Below are 20,259 nucleotides of genomic sequence, written 5' to 3' on the forward strand. Positions count from 1 at the left end.
CGCTCACAATTAGCTAAGGGGTTTCCGACGCCGATTCCTGCATACCCTCGAAAAGTTCAAGATTCAAGCATGAATAGACTATTTTAAGACGAACGATGAGATATTTCGTGTCAACGAGCCGTATAGTGGTTGCTCAGAATGTCATCTACCGAGGGCGTTCACGCTAATTGAGCGAAGTCGTCCGACGAGGTGAAAAATCTGACTCAAAGAACGATCGTCGAAGGAACCGAAAGCTCAGTCGAGATTATTGACTACAACGAAGTGTCATCTCGAGGTTCCTTGGATCTCTAACTTTTTGAGGTCATCGATTTGATCATGAGACCAAAGACCCGCAGCGTCCAGGCGCGGAAGCGGGAAGCTCTCAAGAGGGGGACCGATCCAGACCGTACCGCGAAACGGCCGAGAACATTTACAGAACGATCGCGGGCACGACGAGCTCGTCTTCGAGGTGCCGTAGAAAACCGCGATGTTGCTGAGATTCCCGTAGACTATTCGACCGGGGCTCTCCACCCAAAGCGAGCGCGCCCCCGAAGGGCTTCTTACGAGCTCCGACGTAGTTGATAGAACACACAGGGGTGCGGGTTACGCGAGCGCCTGGAGACGTGCCAGCGACCGTTTCAAGATGTTTCTTGAAAATGAGTTCGGACATGCGGGTGATGTATGTGATCGACTCTGGTTCATGGGGGATCTGAAATCGGTAAGTTACAGGATGGCGAATTTCCTTAGTGATACTTTCACCGATGAGGACACTAGCGTTTCCAAACTGTGTAACAATTGTTTCAAACGTTTGTAAAACATGTAAGATCCCACCAATGAGCAAGAGTAATGGTTCAGGTATCCGCCGAAGCCGACACATTTACCAAAATTAGATCCCTTAACCGAACGTCTTGTCCCCCCGCGCATCCCTTACATGCAGATTCGACGCCTGCGCCGCGATGGCTGTTATGGTATCGTCGGTCAAGTTATCAACGTACCCGTCGACCTTGAAACCATGGTACAATTCCTGCCACGGTCTCTCGGTGATGACTTTGCCTTCAAGGTAAATCGAAAGAAAAATATCATACACAAGTCTTCGTATCTGAGTGTATTCGTGAAGAAGTCTGTTGTCAAAGCTTGGCTCGAATTTCTTGTAGATCAGCTCTTATGCAAACACATTACGGCATAACCATCGATTTCGAAGGAGCAACGAATTCTCTTCCTAGTGAGGAGGCTGTGGACGCCTCCGATGACGGCATAGAGATTATTGATTCGAGTACGGAGTCGGATTCGGCGATGCGAAGCGCGCTACAGCACACAATGATCAGGAATGAGGATCACCGTTTAGACATTGCTCCTGGTCAGCATAGAGCGCCAAAAAGGCTTCTGTGTGACACCTACGCAGAGGAATTGTCCTTCCCTGCAATTTATTACGGGGTCGATCGCAGAATCGCGCCCAGTGATGGCGCGAGAGTACGATCAACAGCATATACTATGTGTATGTTCGAAATTCGGAGGACAGATAGACGCGGAGTCTCAACGCAACATGTCTCGTACATGGCCATGAAAATACTGCGCCTCCGGGTCAGGGATAGCATACAAAATATGTACCGGTGTTTGAGACCCACAGAAAGTGTGAAATGATCGAGGATCGTGATTTCGTCCAACGGTTGATCGAAACGAACCAAGCCTTTCTCAGAATGATTTCTCAGAATGATTCCGAAAGAGCATCGAAAAGAATCTCGAAGCGGATCGATAAATATTTTTATACGCTCTCCTTGCCGCGATAGGCATTTGATGCCAACAGAGAAGTTCTTGAACGTTTTCACGCGATGAGTAGTGTCTACGACACTACTTGCCTGGATTTTTTGAGTACTCCTCGTCTCGAAACAATCGGGACGCATTCGAATGATGGAACTCTCGAACATTCGACTTGCCGAGGTTCGCTCTGTTCCCGCATAGTCAGACTGCATCGTTTGGAGGAAGAGACGAAGCAGAGCTCGGCTAGACGCAGCCAGGCAGTGAAAAGCACGCAAGTGTTGGTTGGCACCCGCCAGTCGGCCGTTTCAGAACTGCTAAAGTGCGATCTCAGCACTCGTCAAACCGTCTACTGGATCGTGTGTTCTCGCCGCCCGATCGGATACGCCGGTTGCCATCATAGCTTTCCACATAGCTGAGTTTCCGCGTTTTGCGGCGGAGTCTCTTCCTTCCCCCCGCCGGCCGACTGCTCCTTCCTGCGGAGGTCTAGGCGTCTTACTAACGCAGCGCCTGGAGAACGTTGGCGGATCGGGATACGGGATCGAGCGAGATTTCGCAAGAAGGGACGAGACGATGGTATCTTGCAGAAGTGAACGATGAGGACTCGCAAGCCAGATTCCTGGTCGGGAACTCACGTCGATTACTCCCAAACTCCGGTAGGTGAGCGACCGTTGAGATCCCGTCCCCACGCGAGCCCTTCAACACCGCCTTAGCCGGGATTTCGACCACGTGCACGGTGCTCCGATCGGGCTATTCGAAGCGGATGCGCAGAATTCAAATGAAGACGAAGAGGAGTCAGAAAAGAGTCAGCCCTGATTAGACTGATTTGGGAGTTCAGAGGGGAGGACACGGAAAACTTCGAGGAAGAAAAGCAAAGAGAGAAAGGCCTTCTATCTCCCCTTTTTTCCAGAGCGAATTGTAGTGAGTGAGAAAATAGCTGCGCGACATCCTCAAAAGTCAGAGACTCAGGTAGAAAGGAAGGTTCTCTAAGCGCGAAGTCTACCTATATGCGAGCATCTTTCGAGATCCTCTGAAAACTTGACTTGCTTCCCCTCGCCCAATTCCTCCTCGTTCGAGCTCGGCAGCCGTGTTCCGAGCAAGCCCGATCGGGTGCCCGACCTCAAAGTTGAATCGTTTCCTCTTGAAAAGTTCGCTTTTCCGCATGAATCTCTTCTCGATGCTGTTGCCGCTGCTATCGATGGTGATAGACTCAACGAGCGGCGGCTGTGCAAAGATAATTTTGAACCCGTAATTTTTAATCATCTGCCACGCTCTAGCGATTCCTGAAGCGGTGCGGTCGCGAGGGCAGTTCCCCCTCGCTTGGCGGAGGACTGACTGAGTCAAAGAGGGCGCCGACATTCACGCTCCATATGGCCTTCGTTGCTCTTAGAGCTTCGCCCGAATAGAACACGATTGGAATCTTTCATCTACGTTCGTTTCGATTCATCCTCCCGCCCTGGTGGGACCCTCAATCCTCAATGTGACCCAGCCGGCAGGAGAGTTTCGGCGAGAACAATCACTGAGCCCATGAAAGACTCTCCTAACGGATACTAAGCTACCTGAAGACATTCTCCAGTGAATTCGCCCAATACACTCTGCCATTTTCGTCCTCAGCTCCGACTCGCTTCCATTTGGAATTCGTTCCTGAATGAGGACCCCGTGCGACCGGAATCAATCTATTCATCATTCCTTTTATTCTGCCATTGATTCAGTTGAGTGCGTTCCCCGAGTCTGTTGAGCCAATGACGCTCCCGTTTTCCCTTAGCAGACTACTCCTACTTACTCGAATCGATTTCCCTTTTTCCTGTTTGAGATTCGACTTCAATTGATCGGAGTGCTACTACTGCAAAAGCTAACTCAAGAGAACTTTCGAACGTTCCGCTGTCGGTCACAAGAAGGAGAACTGGAAGCAGCTTTCTACCTCCACTCTTCAATTCAAGCTACGACTCCTGAAAGGGAGGACATTTCATTGGGAGACCACTTGACTCACTGGCTGGCTGGCTCATCCGGCAACCGGGTTGACGTTGTATGTAGTCTCGATAGCGCGTGGGCTTCGTTTACCCATTCGCTCGTTTGGTTCTCATGACCTCCACTGGCTGGCTGGCTTGTTGGTTGACGGTCTGACTGAGTGACTGGATCACGGTCCGGGTTCGCAGGGCTCCCAATGCTTCCCCAATAGACTAATAGCTCCTGGAATCGCGTCGCTGTTGCTGCTTCGAACGACGTCGGCAGCAGCGGAGCCGTCGCTGCTCAATGAACGGAATCGGAACACATATTGACTTGTTTCTCTTTTGTGATTCGTTTGGAACGTTTCCCAGCCGAGGACCAACACTCCGCTGGCTTCTTCGCTCTCGATTATTTCCACTCTGTTCGACTTTCATTCCTCCATCGCGGGCTTCCACGATGGGCACTCTTCGAAAGTTGCGCGTGAGAAATTATTGGACTCGACTGTCGAGCTTGTTCCCTACCGAAATATTTTACTCATTCCGCTTCCGCCAGCCGTACTCCGTGCCCGCAGTCTTCCAACCCCAGAAGGAATCACAAGCGCCCGAGGGGAACAGGGTCTCGGGGAGCCGAATGGCTGGAAGAACCATCTGCGACCAGAATCCGCACGCCTTTGCCTAGATAGATTACCGGCGAGGACAAATCCTCACCACGCCGACCATCCGTTGTACTCACAGCCTCGTCTCGTCGTTGCTCCAGTCGCCTTCTCCGGACAGACGCTTCCTTGGCCCCGTGTATACGTAAGCGAGTGCGTATGATGACCGTGCGTATTACATCGCTCCCAAATGTCTACCGCGGCAGAAGACGACATCCGCTCTCAGACACGCCCGTTCGTGCGAAAGCAAGGTCGACGGTTCCCAGACGGAGCATACAGAACTTTGAGGAGATTTTCTGCATTGTATCGGGAGTCGGATTTCGAGAGGAAGTCACCTGATTATTCCAGGAAATCCGTGTGTAGGATCGGGGACCGATGAGCGTCGATGCTCGTCACCAAGAAAGGAACTTGGCAACGTCAGCGCTCGCCGAGGTTGCATGGAGAAAGCGGGGATTAGCTTCTCCTGCGATTCTTTCTGTCTGCTCCTCTACCAGCCTTCAAACTCATTCGTCGGTCACGTCATTCTCCACTTGATGTAGCCGTTATCCGAAAAGGTGCTTGTTTCGAACGCACGGGAGAGGCAAGAACGAGGAACAAATCGTTCCACAAATTGTGACTTGCAGATTCACATTTCGAGGCCCACCGTTCCGACTGTCGGCCTGTGGGGATATTTCTATAGGTGGTTCTCTTTCGTAGGTCTCGCTCGGCGAGTTCGGGAGCTGGATCGCGCTCTCGGCAGCTCACCTGTGCGAAAACCCGGGGAAACTCCTGATTGACACCGTGTGCTCGCTGAGGGTGAAAAAGAACTTCAAAAAGGTTGCGGAACTCAGACATGTTGAGCTGATGCCTCAACGTCATTTTAGATGTTCACATTGAGATTCAAGGGAGAGCCCGAAGCTTTGACACTTTCGGTTTCCCCCACCAGCCTGTAGCTCGAGACAACTTTTCCTGTCAAGCTAGCAGCTCTAGCTACTCGCACGATTGGGAGAGGAGGGGGGGAGGGACGCGAACTCCTGCACTACACAGGCTTTTCCAGGATGAAAACAGGATATTCTGAATAATTCGTGTGTCTTCCCTTCCACTGCAGCATTTCCGCTCGACATCAGCCGCTATCGCCCAGGCTGGAGCTTGGAGCGCATTCCGCATCTTTTTGAACTTTCTGGGTAGATCTCATATGGAGCGTTCTTTTCCCGCGGAGTAGTCAAGACCGGCCAATGAGCCGATGCCTCGGTCACCACTCGCCGAACTAGGTGAGGCGGGAGTTCCACCCGAGTTATGGACTGGTACCTCGTGTTTCACTCCATCGAGGATATCGAGAAAAGTGGATGCTCAGTCTCAGTCATCATTCTTTTTCGTTTAGATAGCGGAGCATTGTGCCGCTCACCCGCTTGAGGACGGCAGTCGTATGTCGTTTGGTGTTTCGGCAGGGAGGCGGCGATCGGGAATTATTTTGAAGCATTCGTCCCGAGATCGGAGCTTCTATGGATGAAGACTCTCATGGTCACTCATGCTCAAAAGGATAAGTTGTACTCTAAGGAGTTAGGACTTCACGTTGGTATTCCGAGAACCGGGCATTGTGGCCCGTAATATCTCACGGACTTGTCGCGCGTCATTGGCGGGACAATCGAAAACGAACTGAGAAATGCATGACAAGACTTTTCAGGAGGCCGAGAAGAAAAACTGGCGAAATTCTAAGCGTTCGTACCTAATTTTGATATCCGTAGTCCATGGAAAGTTTCTTTACGACCCGAAACGATCGATCACTTATGGAGGCCCCTCAAGATGCTTGAGAGTTTGTATCTGGAATAGGCAACGCATACCAGAGCCGCAGGGAGGATCGATCAGAGGCCACCATGGTTGTGGTCCCGCACCTGGTGCCTGTCCCAAAGACGGTTCCTCTGCTCGGAAAATCATCGTTTACTCACGGAGGCCCGGTATTCCAAGAGGTGAAGCTCGTCGAATTCGGCTGACGGGAGGACGGTCGAATCGGACCGATCTCGACAGAGAAAGAAATCTTAAGGTAGAAGACAAAGCTGTCCGAACGACCTCATCATTTGATCGTGGAACTCCATTTCTCCTACAAAAAGACTTACAATGCGAAGGCGCAACGAATTTGTACGCAGGTACCCAGGTGAACGAAGCCAGACATGTTTATTGTGTGGTTCCGAGTTATCCGGTGGGAGGGGCACTGCGAAGTAGATTACACCTGCAACAAGCTGTCAGAACTCTGCAAAACTACGTCGAGCGGCTCGGACTGGGTAAACGAAGGTCATCGGCCATGGAAGAAGCGCCCGTCGCAAGCGACGGTGTGCGGCTCCTTTGGAAATATGTACCTAGAGTAGAAGGAGCCCGCAGACTTGGAGCGAACGGAAGCAACATCCCTCGAAAGAGTCTGGGGATTCGCTGCGAGTTTGAGGATCCGAATGATTTATGCAACTTCTCTGATGGCCCTTGCCCCTTGTATAACGCTACAGAATGCTTACACTTTGAATCACAGCGTAACCTGGATGAGGGGGGGAAGAGCCGACCGACGAAACTCGTAATAGACGAAGAAAGTCTCATACCTAGGCTGAGCTCATCATCTCTTTCGTATCCTGTATCAAGCTAGGACAAATCGTGTGAATACATAGACCCGAACGAAGGATTTTACAGGGGGTCGGAAATACGAGTGAATGAGAGCTTCGAACACAGTCGATCATTTAAGCTCGAGGGGAGTCTACGTCCGAATGTAAGGGGAGCCTGAGTCTGGTGCAGGTGGGATTCTTCATTAGTATCCCTGCAAAATAGCCGCGTTTTGCGTTGTCCCGCAATTTGCAACAATCTAGCGTGAGAGCAACAACTCCAGGCTTCACGCAATCTTCTTGGCCAGTAGTGGAAGACGCAGCAAGGATGACCGAACAACACGGAACCTCGTTCTGGCGCTCGTGACAACGGGCCAACTAGGCTCCAGTAGAAGAGCGGAAGGAAAATCTGCGCTACCTCGAGAAGGATAAACTGCGTAGTACACGAAGGCCCGGACTCCGAATTGTTGAGTGTTTCGGGTTCAGGATCTCCGTACGAGCATTCCCTAGGTGGATTTCCGCCTTCTGTAGTATGGGCGCACGCATTCCGGAAAACCTGATGCCTACTTGACCGAAGATCTGGTCGTTTTTCAGCGCGGGGAGAGGTCAACGAAATAACAATGAAGGTAGCCTTGAGCTCTCGGTCAATCCAAGGCTGGCGGCTGGAGTTTAGACCTCGAGTCCTCTCGCCGCTCAGTTCTCGGAAAGAAATAATACTCCTAGACAGAGAAGACTCTTGCGTTTGCTTTCCGATCAAATCGATGGCTACGTTCCCGATCCGAATGCCCGTCCCAACCTCAGACTCGACCGTAGAGCTCGTACCGATGGGGTCAGAGCAGGATAACAGCAGTATATGTCCCTCGAAAGAATATAGCCGAACAAGAGCGATATCCGACGCGGACGAGATGAGTTGGATCTTCGAGGGAATAAAAATCGCTGAGAGCAGCGCAAGCAGAAAGAATTCAATTTTTAGGGAGCTTCGACTCGACTTCATTAGGTTCCCGGGAAACTCCTCGACAGAAACATATTCGTTCAGTGTCAGCAGTCCGTTGTTCACTCGCTACAGTGACATTGCCAGTCCGGACAGAAGCAGAAACCGGTCACCGTCTGCCTCGACCGCTCCGAACTGAAAAACCTCGCTCGATGCTACTTCTTCGGTAGATCTACGACATTCCACGTTTTATCTCTCGAGCCGCTCTGTATCTTCCGCAGCTCGTTTCGATTCTTCTGCGCTCCTGTTCCTCTCCATCTCAGTTGACATTTCGGGCGGTTCGCCTTTAGCAAACAGCGCTAGATGTTTGCAACAGACGGGAAGCGTGAGTGCGGAGTAAGAAAAAAGACAAAATGTCGTTGACAATTGCGCGTGGACAGCTGTTCGCAGTTGTTCCTGATCGGTGGCTGAGTCGAGGCATCTGCTGCGGGAGTAGAAGGAAACCGAAATAACAACAACGACCACGACGATGGTGAAGAAGATGATGCTGATTGCATGGAGACGCCGTCGACGATGTCGCCGGCTGTACCGTCGGCGTACGCGGAATCGGTCTCCCACATCGGTGAGACTGGGAGCAGTTCGCGGGGAGGAGTCGGGACGATTTTCCGTTGACCACGAGCCGGTCCCTCGCCGGAGGCATCAGCTGCACATTTAATTTGCGCTTCAATTTTCTAGCGTCCGGCGCGACGCGGGGAAGATCTTTTTGAATTAAACAGAAACTCTCGCAGAACCCCCGCAGACCAAATGGCCGAGTTTTCGAATTTCCAGGGTTTCCAAGCTCTCCCAGGCCCGAGCTCCGTATCCTATATTGAAGGTCGCTGCCTCCATGAGTCCGCCTTCGTTGCAATCCGTTCGTGTTCCTGCTCAACGGTCGCTTCTCCCTCCACTTTCTCCGGTCGTGAGCGAATCCCCACTGAATATAGCGGTAGGGTGGGTGGGGAAGAGCGTTCCTCGGTTGGTTAGCTGGGTGCGTGCGGCTGAGGCAATATAAGAGTGCACCACCGGGTGAGTGTTGTTGGCTTTGAGCAGGTCGGCGACTTTTTTCCTTACTTTGTACTCTGTATTCCAAATAGGCTGCGTCCACAAACCCAACCGGTCGTCAGTGGCATGGCCCCCCCCCACCTTTTTCTGCGTTTTCTCCGGACGTCCATCCCTTGTTGCTGAGGACGCTGCATCCGGCGCTTGTGAGGGCGGCAGTGACGATGACGACGGCAGAGAAGACGTACATACATATCTGAATTCCCTTATTCACTTCCTCAGGCCTCGCGTCACCGCCTATATGCTGCGAAGCATGGTTTGAAGGACTGGGAACTCTCTCCCCGGCAGGCTCAACCTTTGGCGGTTTCTGAACAGCGTGGCGCAAGTCCTGGCTTGCCACTTTTTCCTCCATCTCTCGTCCACCCGCATCTCTTCGTACCTTCGTCCCTTTGGTCGTCCCGGACTCACCGGCCGACCGCCTCAAGCAGCTAAAGAATTTGGCACATATTATATGTCTGTCTCTGTCTCCCTCTCTCTCTTTAACGGGATGACATAGTCCGCTGGCCGTGGGCCGCACGAACTCCCGTTCTGGTGGAAGGAGCTCGAGCCCCCGGCTCCGAGGGCTTCGGGAGCAAACTCTCAATTTAAAAGTTCTCCAACAGTCTTGGAACGATAGTTCTAGCATCCCGACCTCTCATGGTCACTCGGGGAATCCGTCGAATGTGAGACTCACTTGAGAGCAAGAAAGAAATACTCCAGGTCTCTATCCGATGTTGACTGAATACTATTTTCTCGTCATATCCATCACATCGGAGTTTTCTGGGTCTCGAGACTTCATTGATCTGTAGCTTTCGCGGTGTTTGTCGATGAGTAACCTAATTCTTGAGAAGGCTCTCACGTTGATAAGCTCACACGATCCACGTTGGCGCTGCACCGCATTGCCCTGTCTCCCATATGTGCTCTATACCTGCCATGGACAAGTTCTATAGGACGGCACTCAGACTGCACAAGACGACGATGTATTTAAAACGGTAAGTACTGGATCATCCTGTTGTCGCGAAGTGGTCTGGTCAGCAGGAGGTTCGGACGACTCCCCGTGTGGTCGTGATTTCGCAAACTATCTCGATCAGGCACAAGGCACAACGAAGATCCTGCTTACCCTGCATTGACTTCTTCAAGGCAGATTGGCGATCTCATGAATGTCGAGATCTCTCCAGATCTCAAGAGGATCGGAATGGCCGACGAATCCTCGATCATGAGGCTTCAATCGTACTTCGGCGCTTTGGCGTTGCGTCAATGTTGCGACAGACTGAATTCGCAGACGATACTCGATTATGTCGTCGCATACCTGAGACATGGGTGGCTCGCACCCTGTCAATTTTCGCATTTAATTCATAGGGACGAACCTCGGAGTGTCGAGGTGCTCACGAATTAAGGGCAGGAGGATATGGAACTATTAAGAGCTCTTGCCCTCCCCTGTCCGTGCCTGATCCGGAGGGCCGCCGCTTCTTGCCCCGTTGATTTAGCGCCGCGCCGTGCCGAAGGATGCAGTACGGAAAAAATCCGTGGTAGTGTTCTTTTCACCAAACGTATCGTACCGAGTTTCCATCTTCTATGTTTTGCGCCCATCGGAAGCCCGGTGCCGAATTTTACGCCGCGGTCGCAATGAGCTGGCGTGGAGCGCACGATTTGCCGGTGGAACGCCGAGTGCCTCGCTCGGGTCTCTTTGCCCGTCCGAGCTCCGCGAGTCTAATCGCGAATTTCCGGCGCTCAGATTTCGGGCTGCCCTTGTCAGAAAGACCATGCAGGGCCAAGAATGGAAGAGAATCAAAGCATTGACCAAATAACACTATGATTTTCGTCTTCCTAATACTTAATCATGTCGTGAATTAAACAGAGATTCCGACATGGCCTCCCGCTCCATTTTCTCGATACCAGCGGTACCAAAGAGGCCCACAAGCCGCGTTGGGCCCTGGGGCGATCCTCGGACCTGCATGAAAGTCGTCTCAGGGGATGCCGACAGGCCGTGGATGCAACGCTGAGAGCTCATCCAGAGGGCGGCTGCAAGCCATAAATGTTTGAGAATCTTCGTACCTCCCTATGTGACTTCAGGTTTCTCTCGAAAAGTACCTCCATTGTTCCCCGAAGATCAGGATGTCTTTTGCATTCCAGCTCAAAGTAGAAGTCTTCTTCTCAGAAACTTTTCACAAGGCGTAGCTTTCGTGCTTGGAGCTGAGGTGCGGCAAAGCTCCCGTCTCTCGTTCAAAAGCGGCTCAGGTGGCGATTTTAGATTTTCACTCAACGATTATGCCTCTCAAATCGCAGACATTCTGATTGATCATTGTGTGCTCCTTGGGAACTCCTGACCTCCCGGCAACCTCCTTGACATGTGCACACTCGCCTACGATCGCCTACAACTCGGGCCGCGTAGCTGCCACGCGACCAGAAAGGTCTGCCTGTCGAGTTGCTCCCCAAGCGAATCGCCATCTGGCGAATCTCCCACATTTTCGCTCGTTCCTCCGCTTCGCTCGGCTCACAATGCCGCAAAAGTCGAGAGGGAAAAGTGGCCACCGCACCGCCGTCACCACAAAAAGCTGATTTTGTGGCGTGCGGGGAAGCTACCAGACTTCTGACGTGTCTGATCGAAGGAACAATTCATATTGAACGACGAGAGCACCAACCGTGCCTCGAACTCACTCCAGCCACTGTCCGGAGAATGGAGAATGGGAGTCCCAGGACCCGAGTGGCGTGCCGAAGTTCCAGCTCCGGGATTTTCGTTTGAGTTTCGGCGTTTTTTCCAGGAGGGGGCCCAACCGAGTCGGGGAGCCTTCGCACAGCGCGAAAATCTCGAAGGATAAGGCTTGCGACAGGGATACCCTCGTGGCGGTGGCAGCGTCGCTGAGGATCGTCGGGGTCTACGTGGTTGCACAGACCTCAAGTACGGTGAGAAGAATTCCATTTCGTTGTCGCTCGAACGAACAACTGTAACCGGGAAAGAGAAGATCATTGTGCTTCTCGGCCTGTCCTCGACGAACAGCATCTATTCCGGAATATCTGATCGGAACGAGTCCCGGTGCCCGAATCAATTCATCCTCCCGAGGCTCGGAGGGATCTCAACGTCTCCGTCCTGGTGCCTTTGATCGGAGTTCATTTTCTATTTCAGGTGCTGAAAACTTTCAGCATCACTTTTCCATTCCTGAGTCTGTTATTCCAACTGTTGAACATCGGACTGGTCGTCTTCGGGTTGGTTCATAGCACCTTCCAGGTAAATTACATGCGGAGATCAAAAAGCTCAGGACTTTTCAGCACTTCAGTAGCGTCAGTGTTCATGTTAATCTCTCGTCGTGGCGCATAATTTCTGCTTCTGCGTCAGACTCTTTGCCGCATGGTCGACACGACTCGACAGTACCTCGGCAACTCCGAATGGCACGCGACTTGTGCGGCCGAATTACGACTAAGAGGAGACCGATTGAATGAGTGAATGGAAAATCGAGAATCGATGGTTCGGCCGAACAATTCCGTACATCCAGACGTGATTGTGATTTAAGCCAGTGACGTGCGTTTGCGAGCCGCAGAACTTTGACAGTTTTCCGGAGCCGGCGTAATTATTCGCTCATCGAGTACAGAAGGCTCGAGGGTGGCGCCTCCGGCGGGAATCATGGAGGCCAACGAGGCTCGACCCGAGATGAGGTGTACATATTTATCAAGCGGCTGTGTTTGCGATTCATTGAGGTCGTCGTGTACAGAAGAGGAGAAGGCCGACGACGATGACTAGCGAGCGATCTCATGAAACGTCCGACGTGGGGGCGACGGGGAATCGAGGAACAAACAAGTCGCCAATAAAAGACAACACACGCACGACGTACATCATTCACTGTTCAGTGCAATTTTTCCCGCTCGGCCTTTCATCTTCCACTCGCGCCCCGTCACGCGTATCCTTTTTTTCCCATCACTCAAGTTCCCTCCGGCGAACCATTCCTCTCACATCGTCACGGATCCTTTTCGTCGTTCCGGTCGCGATCTCTCGATAGCCCCGATATCTCGCGCCGAAAGCCCGACCGAGTATGACAGTCGAAATAGGACAAGGAAGCTTATTTCATGACGGTCCTCCTTCTTCTGCAGGGCTTCCTCTTGTCTCAACTGTCCCAGCTACTATCGTCGGTATGCGCTCTGATCTGTTCAGTAACTCTTCTGTGCTCGGGTCGTCGCCTGAATTGGATACGTATCCGATCTATATCTCTATTAGCGAGTCTTCCCGATCGGGGAGAGTCTTGTTCGTTTGCTGTAGTATCACTCATCGTCGTGGGCTGGATCTATATGTGCGCGCGTTTTGTGGCCTTGTGCTGGGTACTCAACAATCAGATACCTCGAGAGGCTTATAAGGTACGTACATACGTACGGATGTATGCACGCGCTGCTCCTTAGATAGATCCCAGAGGTGTTTAGCGTCGATATCTATTCAGCATGGTCGTCGGACGCTCCTCCGACCACTATACGTTCGTGTGTACGAGAGCGTATGGAGCTTATCCGATATCCGGCTTGCCCGGATGCTGAGCGTTCTTCCTCCCCGGACGAGGCTCGAGTGATTCGTTGTAATGGTCGCGGATCGATTGTTCGACATTCGGGAAACTAAAATCCCCTTTCGATGAAACAACAGAACGTGTACGGGGTGGAGGCGGCGCATTCGTCGAGTCCACGGACGTTGCTCCTGCTGGTGGGACTTTATTGGTATCTGAACAATCTCTTCACTAACGGGACGCTGGTCTTCGTTCCGATTTACTACATGGCGTTCTGTATCGTATTGTCTCATTCCTTCAATGTCCACTGCCGTAGGCTCAAATCTATGCAGAGGAGTCTCGCCAGATGTGAGTATCATCGGGTTTTGATCGCTAAAAAAAACTTACATGCGCCTCTTAATATTCGACATCGAAGTTCAACAAGAGATTTCAAATAGCCCGTCGCTTGAATTTCTCTGATTCGGGAATTCGGGCAAGGTCTCTCCCCACTAAATTTTCTTTCACTATTCCGTGAATGGAGATCAAGGTGACGGCAGTCGATAGATCTTTTTTTTCAGTGATGGTCGCCGATGATTTGGCGAACATCCGAGCTTTCTACGAACGGGTTTGCGCGCTGGCGCTGGACGTCAATCGCGCTTTCGGCAGAATTGTATTCGCCTGGTATATCAAGATCGTGCTCAGTATATGCGTAGATTTCACTCAATTGTTCAGGTGAGCCATTCCTTCAGTTCCGTCCGAGACCACTTTTCCCCGTATATTCCGAAAGCGGTGCGAGAGCAGAGGAGAACCAACTGAGACGCCCGAAAACAAATGTCTCCTTCTTCCATGCTCGCACGCAGCGATCACGAGCTGCTCGATTCTGCAAGACAGGAGGAAACCTTTCTCTTCAGTCTGAGAGTTGTCTACTCGTTTCTGACATTTCTCGGGACCTGCATAGCGGCGGCGCAGGTGTCCGAAAACGCCCTGCGTCCTCTGCCAATCCTGCACACATTGACGCTGCGCTCATCTCGTCTCGACATGAACACCAAAATGGAAGCCCATTTCTTCTTATCGAGGTATTAAGCCACCACGAGCCGGTCACTGAGCCGATAAACCGTATCACGTCGAGCCTTCGAGAGGGGAATCGGTTCGGAACCGGGGAAAGTGCCGCCTCGCTCTGGGGTTTTCACACGAGCTTAACCGCTGAGTAGAAGTTCAAGGTCGGGTGCCTTAGTATTTTGTTCGGGTGCATTGACTCAAGCAAAATGTTCACAATGATCCGCTCGAGACCAGTGACGCTGGGCTATTAGTGCGAAATACCGAGGAAAATGGATACACGCATGTTCTTTGTGATTCTCTGATGACCGGCCGACTAGCGCCGCTTGAGTGCGCGATAGGCTTCGGAACCGGCTCCGTCTCGGCTGTAAACAAAGCAATGAGATCAAGACGTTGACCTCTCGCTCGTCGAGCGGGCTTTCGCTTATAAGCGCAAAACGTGAAAGCTCGAATTATTTTCTGGGTCGGGAGATTCCATCCTAACGTAATTCGTCCCTAATAGATGATGTGTATCCCCGATTCCAGACTCAGTGCCTCGCCCGTCGTGCTCACCGGCTGGGATTTCTTCGTCATAAGCCGCAGTTTCATTCTGAGTGTAGCCGCTGCTCTGACAACATACATTGTGATCATGATTCAAATGAACCCTAAAGCGATGCGGACGATCAACCGTCTCGTTTCAACAGCTTTGAACTCGACGACAAATTCGACAAGTGTTCCCAATGATTGACAAGCCCATGGTCGCAAAATGACATCATGATCGTGTACGCTCTGATCGCCATACGCGAGAATCGAGTGTGGCAATCATGCCCGGTGGCCATGAGCCTATGAACTCTTCATGGATGTCGTTTCGTTCCCGGGAAAACCATGTGAGCTAATGACTTGATAGGAAGGCGTTAGACGGCTTGACTACAGTACGGGAGCCAGTCTCAATATCGCCGGTCGTCTCAGTCGGCCACCTTCTTGTCACGCATTATCACCCATGTATCATCCTCAGTCGAACGGATGAGGCTCTGAAGGATTTGTCAATGAGGAGGAAAAATTCGGATCAAGAACCGAGCGGGAGTTCTCTTTTCTAAGCGCTCGTCATTCGATAATTTCTCTTTATCTCTCGCCGCTAGCCCGAAAATATCGGACGCCTTGACCCGGAGACCATAGAAGTCAGTGAGACGTGTTTGATGAGAACATCTGATAACTTTTTTTTGGAAGTCATACCCTTCGGCGATCATCGAGGCTTATCATCAGCTCTTCCAAAAGAAACAGTCGGCTTCGAATCTTTTCTTCTTTCTTCCGGAATCTCGGGGCGTACAGAACGACCTCCAACGCTCATGCTGTCCAAGAATTCCAGCGGAGAGGCGTTCGTGATTCGGAGCATGAGCCGCCCGGGCGAGAGAATGACAGAGCTTTTCGACGAAACTAGATACCCACACTATTACCGTAGATGCAAAAGATGGATGGAATTGAGCTCTTCGATGCAGTAGCTCCATCCTGTATAGAACCCTATCATAGGAAGGATCCGGTCGTCATTCGGAGTCAATCGTCGTCAGCGTTCCGCATGTTCGTTCGAGGGCTCTCCGGGCTCTCCGATCGGGGTAGGGGAGAGCTAGTTGTTTGCTCTTGAACATAAAAAGATCAGAGATCATTCAAGAGAAATGAATTTCGCGAGCGGATGATTGTGAGCGGATGAATCGGGGTCAAGCACGCGTCGAGTGCTTGTCGAGTCGGCTGTGTGTGTGAGCACCAATCCGATCGCAGTCATTGGTGGCATGTCTCCAGCCGGCGGAATGACCTCGAGGATCTTCTTGCGTGCCGTTTCTCACGCTCATGCCCGTATTCGTCCATTCAATTTCGTGGCGGGCGGCGCTTACTCCTTTTTCGAGTACCCGAAACACTCACGGAGCCTCGGGGAGCGATGAGCCATCGAGTCTCAAGTTTTTCGTCTTCGACGTCAACCCCGTTCTTCGGGGGACCCGACGGCGCGAGAATGTTCGCACTCTACATCCCGGGAGTTTCTCAATGAGGAGACCAGTTAGATGAAGGATGGAAGATGAAGTTTTGAATTTCCCCACGCAGTCTACTCGGAAGCGTTTTTCGTGTCTTTGGAGACTGAATCCATCAGCATTCCCCATTCCTCACCAGAGGGACACGTGGGGCTTCTTCTCCTTGATCTCCCTGACTGATCGGTTCGGTTCGGACGTTTTCCGAGGACCTTGTCACTCTGCCTTGGGCTCGAGCTCCAGAGCTACCGCGCTCTGTGGTCTCGAGTGTTTTTTTCCTTCGAATATGAGCGGCTCCAGCGGCTGCTTCCGGAAGCTAAGCTCGCCTTGCGAGAATGGTGCGCCTGCAAGCGACTTATGAGGAAGCTGGTAGTCTTCATCAGACGCTCAATCGATTGTCGCTCCAATCATTCGATTCGCAATCACAGCATATCTGTGCTTTGTCCCGGCTTTTTGCTAGGGGCGAATGAATCAAAATATATCACGGCGAACATGTTGCGAGGAGGTCGGCTGCCGCGATCAGTCCTAAGTCGTAAGAAATATTATTCGAGGTCTGAGATATCGGGTTATCCTGAATCGATTCGATATCCCCTTTGCTCTACTCTGAGTGGCAAGGGAGTGCAAGGAGTACGCACGCTCTATTCTCCCCGAGCTTCGAGGTGACTCATGGTTTTCGGTCTATGGAGATCCTTGGTCCTCGGAGACCCTCAAGCTTGAAACATTCCCGTCAGATTCTCTCTCACTATCGTCAGTCAAGAGAAGACCAGCTCGAATTCAGTGGATCACGGTGGATAAATGGAATTATGAGTTGTCACAGAACAGTCGCAGCGCTCTGTTATATTTTCGAGCCTCAACTAGAGAGCTCCGGCCGCAGTATTGCGATGCAGATAACCCAAGCTCTCAAATGTCTGGCTCGAGAATGTCTTTCTGGGTTTCACCCCGGAGGCGACTGAGTCCAAGTGGAATTCCCGGGAGCGACTTTCTCAGCGAAAGCCGTACATAATCGCACCGGAACCGAAAAACTCGATCCGCTGTCGCCGCCTCACACTTCGGTTCGCCTCGCTCGTCTTTCCGAAAGTCCGAAGCGAACGGCGGCCCCCGTTTCCATCATTGAACGTCCGATGGAAAGCGATCGTTTCCTATCGCATTATCAGCGATCGTGGACTTTACGTTGGGAAGTTTTCGTTTTCTCTCGACCAAAATCAAACACTTCGGATCGCTGCAGAGAGTAGAATAGACGAGAAGAATAGATTTCGCAAATATGCTTCGAGATATGCCCCCGGGACTCCGCGATGGGAGCCCAGATGGGAAGAGGAATCATTCAGAGGGAGCGAGTGACTTCAACATCAATATCACCCGCCCGCCCGTCCGCCCGCCATCCGCTGATCCGGAGCGCGCAGTCGAATTTGATTTTTATCTCCGAATTCTCGACCGAAACCCGAAGCGTGGGGAGACGGTTAGGAAAAGAGTGGAAAATCTCCGACGGTCCGGGTACAAACTCTGCTCCGGCGGAGACCACCGAGCACGGTGCGGAAGATGAGAGACTTTGAAGTGTTCATGTGAGATTTCTCAGGAGTATCGACTTAGCGTCCGGAACACCGATTAGTTTGGGAGGGGGTCGGCGTACTCGAAGCATAGGTGGAAGGGAACGGAAAGTCAAAAGGAGATTCGGAGCGTGACTCCGGCTTACTTACATACGATGCGCTTCTACTTAGATGCGGGAGTCTTCTAGAAATTGGGCGCTCTCGCTGATGGGAGTTTCTCTTTTCCATCCAAATCCTAAGATCTATGCTCAAACTGAAGCCTCATTTCGAAGTTTAGTATGAATATCCGCCGGACTTGCAGTACGCAAGCTTAGTCTTGCCCTCGATGTAAGGAACATTCCGAGCCTGAGGGCACGCCTCGGACCTAGTTGTACGGCGTGACTGCGAGGGAAATTGCGCTTAATGCGAAACCTCGTGACCAGTGCGTTCGAGCCTCGATCAATTTCCAAATACAGCTGCTGTCGTGCCTCACATAAATGGGACGCAGTGGGCATGAAGCTGATGATGGATGGATTGGTCGTACCTAGGAATGTGAAAAAGGAGGTATCTGAGCCCAACTGACGGGCCTTGGTTTCAATCGGGCCACGATCGACCTCAGCCCGGACTCTTCCATGCACGGAATCACCAGAGGTAGATTACTCAGTCAGTTCCGAAGCTTTCGTGACTCATGAGATCCGTCTCGAGTCTCGGTGATCTAACTGATAAATTAGCGTGAACCATCCCACGGAGAATCTTCAGATCCCCTTGAGTCCCGAAGTTGGGGAAGGCTGCCTGCTCAGCCTGCCTGCCCGGAATATCTGGCTCAGCTTCCCTCCGCATTCAAATCAGGATGAATGACTGAATCCCAGCGTAAACTCAGGGCGGTCCACGTGTACGGTCCTCACGACGCCGACGCTCGCGAGTTCTTCTTCCTGACAGACATCCATAACCGGGAGCGGACTTCGGAGCTCGAGCCTCCTCAGACTTCCTAGAGAGGACTCGAGCGGTCAGCCGTTTCAGAGTTTCAATAGGATTGAATCTCTTTGAAACCGTACCGAGCACTTAAGGTCGCGTTCGATGCGCGTCCGCTATGTAAATCTAGGTTACACGTATAACTAATATGTTAAAATGTTTATTCGAAGCTTCCGTTACATTCCTTCCGAGAATTAATCGGCGACTATTCCTCCAAAGTACCGGTCTAACGCACGCGGATTGAGTACCCTGGTGGGCCCAGTACCACGAGGAACCAACATTTCCAGCTCCAGACTAGATCCTGACGGACCTTGGTTGCAGGGTCAATTCCAAGGAGAACATCGCCTGCGTCGTCGTACCTTAAGATCAAATGGCGTCTCTCTGAGTCGATGTGATTGTCTCTCTTTTTTCGTTCCTTGATTTTCACTCCATTCAACCTTCATCTGCAAGAGTGTTCAATGGTCAGCGATGACGTCGAGAGGGAGCGAGCACAGAAAATTTCAAATGAGCTCTCTCGAGAGTAAGCTCGCGCTACCGCTCCACAGCTCGCAGCTGTGAGGTTCGTTGATCGTTCCAATTCGTCTGATCACCCATTTACAGATTAGCCGATCAACGGAATGATGACTTAGGGCGCTCATTATCTGTCTCTGTGCTGACGGGATCATGCTGTGGATAATCATGTCTTCGGTCGGAATGGTGCCATGACGCGCCCACAAATTAAGGTCAACCGTATTTACAAACACAATTCCCGCTCAGAGAGCGCAGCGATGCTGTCGGCAGCTCGCGGCGCCCTTGTTGCCTCAGCGTTCCGATGGCGTCACGACGGTCTTCCCCGACGTCAAGCCATAAATCTTCATTCCACCGGACTTAGTGCGACTTCGATTCCCCCTGACAACCGGCTAGCTAGGTCTTCGTTAGCTCCTCTCTCACTAGTTGTCGTCGTCCAGGAGCGAGTCCCTACTCTTGCCTTCCAGCCTCAACGAGCCCGGAAGGCTCTTCGACTACGCAACAGCCTTCCGTTGTCTTGTGCGCTGTTTGATCTGCCACCGTCAATGATCTCGAAAATCATTGGAGCTTCGAGCCATTGAGCGATTCTCGGTACCATCTTCGTTTGTGTGTTCTCGTTTGTATTTATCGCGATAGCGACGAGCGTGCCACAAACAAGGTCGATCTTCCCGCCTCGGGTACTACCGCTTCTTACGTCACTGATTCTTATCATGAGTGTATATTCCCTATCTTAGATATGGGTTTAACCTAACTCTCGTCCTGCATTGTTTCGTCGGTTTCCGCGCTTCGAGGACAAACGGAGCGAGGCTGCCATTTTGCTCCGGGGATTAGTGGAAAGCGTCCCCGAA

At 51.7% G+C, this 20,259-nt stretch overlaps 1 protein-coding gene across 1 annotated transcript; it reads left to right on the plus strand.

Annotated features, from left to right (window-relative positions):
- Positions 1-709: 709 nt before the first annotated feature.
- On the plus strand, positions 710-15,142 carry LOC100898984 (uncharacterized). The gene is made up of 9 exons (XM_003743106.1): positions 710-789; positions 917-1,039; positions 11,665-11,806; positions 12,027-12,128; positions 12,986-13,246; positions 13,521-13,728; positions 13,938-14,091; positions 14,220-14,435; positions 14,941-15,142. The coding sequence occupies exons 1-9, from the start codon at positions 710-712 to the stop codon at positions 15,140-15,142; spliced, it is 1,488 nt and encodes a 495-aa protein (XP_003743154.1).
- Positions 15,143-20,259: the final 5,117 nt, after the last annotated feature.

This window comes from Galendromus occidentalis, unplaced genomic scaffold (assembly GCF_000255335.2).
Source record: "Galendromus occidentalis unplaced genomic scaffold, Mocc_1.1 scf7180000077438, whole genome shotgun sequence".
Lineage (NCBI taxonomy): Eukaryota > Metazoa > Arthropoda > Arachnida > Mesostigmata > Phytoseiidae > Galendromus > Galendromus occidentalis.